This window comes from Macrotis lagotis, chromosome 1, assembly GCF_037893015.1.
Source record: "Macrotis lagotis isolate mMagLag1 chromosome 1, bilby.v1.9.chrom.fasta, whole genome shotgun sequence".
Lineage (NCBI taxonomy): Eukaryota > Metazoa > Chordata > Mammalia > Peramelemorphia > Peramelidae > Macrotis > Macrotis lagotis.
In genome coordinates this window covers 364,611,234-364,618,577 of record NC_133658.1, presented here as the reverse complement: position 1 = coordinate 364,618,577, position 7,344 = coordinate 364,611,234, and the positions used below count along the sequence as shown (strand labels likewise).

The window sequence follows — 7,344 nt, the reverse complement described above, 5'->3', positions numbered from 1 at the left end:
TGCAGTCAATGAATATGAGAGATGAAACCTTAAACCATTTTGTTTCCCACAACCCTTCCCACCCTTCATTTTTCCCAAAAGAAAAACTCAGAACCAGTAAGTGGAAGTGACTTGTGAATATAAGTTAATTTGTATATGTATATGTGTGTATATATATATATATATATATATATATATATATATAGTTTGTATATATAGTATGTATATGAAATATTTGTGATTGTATGTGTGTTTATATTCATACGTATGTTGAAATGTGCATATACATATATGTGTCTGTTTATATGTATAGGGATAGAGATTAGAACTGTTATTCAATGATATAGGAAATTTCTAGTTGTTAAACTCCCACCACCAATCCAGGTAAGTGCCTTTTGTTTAACTTACAGTCTTAATGATTTGTCTAGACCACTATGAGGTTAAACAACTAGTCAAAGATCACATAGCCGGCTTGCATTGGTGTCAGATTTAAACCAACTGGCTCTGAGGCCAATTCTTTAGCCACCATGTCTTTAGACACTACTTGTCTACTATGTAATATTATTTACTATGACATGTCATGAGATCATGTAATATAATGTAGTATGTCTAGTATTGTATAGAATAGAATAGGAGAGCATAAGATGTGATATGGTATGATGTGATGAGATGAGATGTAATATGATGTGATATAATATAATGCATGATATAACATATAACAGTATGTGCTGTAATATAATTATTATATTGCTATAATAGTTATAACATACATAATATAATGCTGTTATGTAATATAATTACATTATATTATAGTACGTTGTTGTTGCTTAGTCATTTTCCACTTTACGTGAACCCATTTGGGGCTAAGTATCTGCCCAGGATCACACAGCTAATAAATGTCTGAGTATAGATTTGAACTCACAAAGAGGAGTCTTTTTGTCTCTCTACTGTACCACCTAACTGTCTTATTACATTACTTTGCCTTATATTATAACATATCACACCACATTATATCAAATCATAGTATATTATATCTTACCATATCACACCACATCCTATTTTCTATTCCATATTATTACATATACATAATGCAATATAAGAAAATATGAAATAAAAGTATCTTGTAACATAGAAGCTAATATATTGCATCATCTAACATAAAAATAATTTAATGTAATTTATCATACATATAGTCTAGTTGAATACTGTACATTATAGTTATAAGATAGGAGAGGATAGCATGCTATATTATATGATGTGATATGAAATTTTATTAAATGTGATATAATCTTTTATATAAATAATATGACAATGGAATGTAACATAATTTATATGTCTAATTATTTTTTATTGTGATATAATATGCCACATGTTAAATATAATAATTACCATAAGTTTTTATAAACTATTTTCTTGGTCAAAGGATGTTTTCCTTAGCTCTAAGGAAGATTGGAATGTGTCCTCCTTAGGCTTTGAAAGGAAGACTTGTCCTGCCCTCTATAATCCCTTTATAATTTGAAAAGAGAATTTTGTCTGAATCTCCTTAAATCAAGAAAAGAATTCAGTCCACCTTCAGACTTTAAAAACAAGAACTTACCTCACCCTCCTAGTACTTAAACTCAAAACTCAAAAACAACTTCCCTCCCTCTAGGAAAATAGCTTTGTAGAAGAATGCTCCTCTGAGTTCAGATAGTAGAATTGTTTCCAGGCAAGTTTAAGGTTTTGTATATCCTTATTATGTATACTCTGTTCCCTTCCCCTTTGTACTATTTAAGTTTTCTGATCTCACTCAGCTGGGTGGAGATTATTTCTAAGATGGTCTCCATTACCTAATGATGGTGGGTAAAATCACAGAGAAATAAACTTTGTGTCTATACTATTTTTCTTTTTTGTTGCTGTTGTTATTTAAACTTCTGTTTTAAGGTTCTAATTTTAGGTTAACACATAATGCAGTGGAAAAACACTCAAAACTGGAAATCTAGGGCTATTCTGCTACTTTCTATAAGCTGTAGGAACTCAAATAAATGCTCAATCTCCAGTCTTTAATTTGTTCACCTGACATAAGTGAATTAGGGTATCTCAACCATGTTTTGCAACCAGTATTCTTTTTTCCTAGCCTTTTATATTATTATATTAAAAATACTTCTAGCACTGGCATTCTATTCTGTATTCCAGCATTCCAGATTGTAAAGAAATTCCCATTTCTGATATTCTCTGTTATAAGAATTATCCAGCTCTATCAGTCTATGATATTTTATGTTTTATGTCCTAAAGAATCTACCCATTTTAACATTCTGGAACACTGTCTTAAGGGAAAGGACTCTATTGACTTTATCTTTTAATTCACAGCATCTGTATTACAAGACACAGGAAATGTTTGTTAAATTTCTTTGAATATTTTAGAGTTTACATGCTAAGAGGTCTTTTAGCATACAGAACCTGCTTTCTAACTTTCTATGTTCTCAAGTGCCATCTAAATTTATATGTCCTCTTGGTTTAGGTCTCTTCCAACTTTGACATTCTCTGTTCTATATTCTAAGATCCTTTCAGCTCAGATATTCTGTGCTTTTTAGTGTAACATACTTTCCAAGGTTTCTTCCAGGTCAACATTTCTCTTCATTATTCCAAGAATCTTCTCATTTAAAATCTACATTCTAGATTCTATGATACAGATAACAATATCAGAGAGATCATAATTCTAATATTATTGTCATTTCTTCCAAATGACTGAAGCAATTCTTTGGGTTCTAGGTGAGAAGTCATCTGATTCTGATGAAAATTCAGGCAAGGATGTTCCTTCAATCTTAAACTACCTAGGCATTGAGATTATTGATTCTGCAGTAAATTATGTTCTCAGATCAATGTTTCAGAAATCGTAAGTAATAGAAAACCCTCCAAGATTGCATTTTGGCATCATTATTGTTATAACATAGGGGATATTGTTAAGACTGAACTGTCCCAAATGTGTCATGCTTTATTCCACTATAGGCTTCATGTAGGCCTGAATATCATGACAATCAAGAAAGACTACATTATATGCTTGATATAATAATAATAATATAATATGATTACATGTACATACATAGGCATATACATATCTATAATCCTTGTTATTCCATGGAAGACTCTGCATGGATCCCTTCCTTACCCTTCCTAGCTCAGGGTTCAGGTACCTCAAGGTTGTTACAGACATGGGCCACAATCCTTTTGTGGGGGATAGCAAGATAATGTTAATTGTGCTGAAGTCAGGATCATAAATCAGATGCCTTTCTATCAGGTAGAAAAAGACTAAGGGAAAGAAGCAAAAATCAATCAACTATTCTTATGAATATCCACTCAAGGGGCAAATTTGAAGAAAATAGAGGGATGAATAAACCATAGTCCCCTTCGTTTCAGGTACTTACTATTAATTACAGAAGAGAAAATAGACTATACAGACTGACTCAATTGAAGCCATTAAACATAAAAGGGTAGATTTAGAAGGGATCATAGAACATACAATGTAAAACTATTTTTTAATCTGGAGTTACCTTCTATTCTTTTCTCATTAATTAATTAATTAATTTTTACTTAACATCACGTTTTCAATGTGAAGAATGGGAGAGGGGAAGGAGAGAAATAAATTTGGAAATTATCATATTACAAGCACAAAATGGTTTTTTTCTCACTCCTTTTCTTCCTCCCTCCCTCCTTCCCTCCCTCTCTCTAACAGAAAGCAATGCAATATAAGCTCTACATTTATAACCATGCTTGACATAGAACCATATTACAAAAAGTAGAACATTTTAACTGCAGTGGACCTTAAAGAAAAAATGTCAGATCTTAAAAAAAAAAGTCTTAGGACATAGAATATGTCATAAATAAAAGTACATGGAATGTTAAAGCCAGAAAGGTTCTTCTTATGACAGAACAGACTTAACTAGAAAAATCTTTAACATATGAAACATCTGTTCCCAGATCAACCTAAGAATATGAAATGTTAAGGCACAATTTGACCTTAGAACATAGAACATCAGAAATAGAAGGAATCTTAGAACAAAACTCATTGAGAATAAAATGTCACAGGCCACTTCATATTATTGAATCAATAGTATTTATATCAGGAAACTGATTTCAAAAACAACACTTTCAATTACAATGCATATAGCATTACAAGTTCTTGCATCTTGATTTGGAAGGAATTTCAAATGTCATTTAGTCCAACTCCCTCTCATTTTACACTTGAGGAATCTAAGGAGAAGTGTTTTGCTCAAAGCTATATAGTTAGCATACAATCAAGATGGGATTTAAATCCAAATTCTATCCTTTGACTTTACAGCATAGAGCATAAATAAATTCACTAATTGAGCAATCATTTATTAAAGGACCATTAAGAACCAGACAATGTTCTAAGCGTTAGCCAACAACAACAAAAAAATGAAAGCAGTACTTGGCATTTTTAACATTGGAGAGGTATTTAAAAAATAAAACCTAGACTATTATCTATAAAAATGTTTTTGTACATAGGACATAGAACATTGGAAGCAAACTTGTCTAATTCCCCATAATCTGACTGAAAGACAATTTATTTTGTTGTTTTTTTCCCATTCCTGTCAAGTGGCTTTACTGAAGAAGAAGAAAAGTCAAAAAAGGATGAATAAACAGGTAAGTGGATGATTCTCACATTTAATTTGCAGTCTAACATGAATAACATAAAAGTAATGGGAAGAATACTGGAGTTGGAATCAAGGTACCTTGGTTTGAATCACAGCTCTGCCACTTTTTTCTTATGTAACCCTAGGAAACTCATTTGCACTTATAGAGCCTCAATTTTCTCCTCTTTAAAATAGACTCCTCACTTTCTTAATATGACTATAAAAATTACTGGTACATAACTGCAAAAGTATTTTGTGAATCATAAAGAACTCTAAGAGGTGGGACTGCCCCAATCTTTGTCCCAAATGTTTTAGGAGATCAAAAATAAACTTCAAGTAACAGAAACAATTTCAAAATTATATCTTAGAAGCAGAAGAAATCCCAGAGAACATTTTAAACCAATATATGCCTGAAATTCACTATATATAAAGGTTAAAGCTTTGACCTTTGAAGAAGAAAACTATGAGTAAGACACAACCTTGCCTTCAATGGAGGAGGAGTCTATGCATAAAGAATAGTATGAGCTTAGTAAAAGAGGTTAAAATAAAAGGCATAAGTCTTGCTCTGAAAACATTGAGCAGACACATTTGGATAGACTGTAAGGTATGTAAAGAAAAAATAGCAGAAGATATGACTAGAAAGGAAGAAGCTTGAATTCCAGGATAAGGAATTTGGCCTTTAATAAATATGGTGGACTCTAGGACGTCACTAGGTGTTTTTAAATCAAGGAAGGATGTGGCCAGAGATGTGTTTTAGGAAAATTATAGAGATAGTCTCTGGATAACAGCTAAGAAAATTCATCTCATTCTCTTCATTGCAGATATGGGTGTGGAGCACTCTAAGGTATGGTGAATGCATTTGACAGCCTTGCTTTCTTTTGCAATCTTTATTATAAAACAAGAATCATTGATGGGAGAATGGGAGAGGGGAAGGAGAAAAATATATTTGGAAATTATCATATTACAAGCACAAAATGTTTTTTTTCAATTCTGAAAAAGAATATTATTTAGAAAGTTGGGTACAGGATGGACCCAAGGGAGAGTCTGGAGTATATATGGAATATATATATATATATATATATGGTTTGAAATAGATGACTTCTAAGGTCCTCTTCAACATTGAGATCCTCAATGATTTTTGTGATGTTGTGGTTGGGAAATTTGTTAAAATATTTAAACAACAGTAATTCTTTCTTACCCCAAATAAATGCTTAATACAAAGGAATGAAGTTATAATGGTGAAATTTCAAACAACAGTAAGTAAGGGAGGTTATTTTTAGTCAAGGAAGTCTTATCAGCATCCTTTAAAAGTCACCTCTTTTATCTTGCTTGAATGGTAGCTAAAGGATGACATTGGCTTGTCTGCTCATATCCCTAGGTGACTTCCCTATTCCCCAATGTTATTCTTATTCACAAATGTTTCCCAGTCTAAATCAGACACTCACAAGCTCTACCAAAGATACAGAAAGTTCAGCAGCTAAGTAAAAAACAGGAATATTGTGCTCAAAGATGGGAAGGAACTTGCATGGTATACAGACAAGAAGAAATAACTAGACCATGATCTTTTAGGGGGTACAAATTCATAGCCATTTTTGTCTCCACAATATTTTCTAAACCACTCCTAGAATCAGTTTAGCACATAATACATAGAAGAGTCATCATGTTATTAATCAAAACTTGCCCCAACCAAGACATCTAAGAACATGGCAATGAAAGTAATATTTTAATTCTAAAAGGACATCTACAATTTTTGTTAATTTTTACTTATTTGATAAAAAAATTGAAATAATTAAATTACTATATGTTAAATAATATAATTCCATAAGTTTCTAGGTAATTACAATGTGCAAGAAATTGTGAAAGCTGGGCAGCTAGGTGGCACAGTGGATAAAGCACTGGCCCTGGAGTCAGGAGTACCTGGGTTCAAATCCAGTCTCAAACACTTAATAATTACCTAGCTGTGTGGCCTTGGGCAAGCCACGTAACCCCATTTGCCTTGCAAAAACCTAAAAAAAAAATTGTGAAAGCTGTATGAAACAAAAGAAAAATCCTGACAGAGCTCACATTTTAAAAATAAGGCATTATTTGTGTGCATGAATGAACCAATTCTTTGAATTAATTATTCAGATGAATTAACTAATTACCATTTTTGTTTAACTAACAATTCTTTTTAATTAACTAAATTAAAACTAATTTTGATAAATTAATATCACCCCTCTAGAAAATGCTTATGGACATTACTTGTTCATTTTTCCTGAAGACTCTGACCTAGTCATCTACTGGACCAGATTCATCCTTTCCTGTCTCCCAACTTCACAGGCTATTCAACAAAGAACCTTTAACAGCTGGTATTTCCACAGTGCTAGTCTTTTGATTCAGCAAGAGGTTGATCTTATGTAAATGGACCCTCTTCTCTCTCTAAGTTGCTGGAAAACAAAATAAAGTTTTCATACTCACATACCCAAGCCTTTTTTTGTGTTAAAATATTATTTCAAAGGGCAAGTGTTCTCAGGATCAAAATGTCAGTATTAGATCAACCCAGAGTTGCTCTCTGGTCATTTTAATAACTATATTTTTTATTTTTTAATGATTTATTTATTTTTACATTAATACAATATTCTTGTGAAAGTAAACATAAAACCCCCTCTCCAAAAAGATAGAGAAATCTCAAGAGAAATAAAGTGAGCAGAAAAAAAGTATACTTCAGTCTGTATTCAGATACCATTGCTAT

General features: G+C 32.0%; 1 protein-coding gene across 1 annotated transcript in view; it reads left to right on the top strand.

Annotated features, from left to right (window-relative positions):
* LOC141505981 (uncharacterized protein C5orf46 homolog) overlaps window positions 1-7,078 on the top strand; it is a 10,231-nt gene extending 3,153 nt beyond the window's left edge. Inside the window, exons 2-5 of the mRNA XM_074212352.1 lie at window positions 2,731-2,854; window positions 4,577-4,623; window positions 5,435-5,457; window positions 6,835-7,078. Of these exons, the coding sequence (XP_074068453.1) occupies window positions 2,731-2,854; window positions 4,577-4,619 (167 nt within the window). The 3' untranslated portion in view covers window positions 4,620-4,623; window positions 5,435-5,457; window positions 6,835-7,078. The remainder of the gene's footprint in view (window positions 1-2,730; window positions 2,855-4,576; window positions 4,624-5,434; window positions 5,458-6,834) is intronic.
* The last annotated feature ends 266 nt before the right edge of the window (window positions 7,079-7,344 follow it).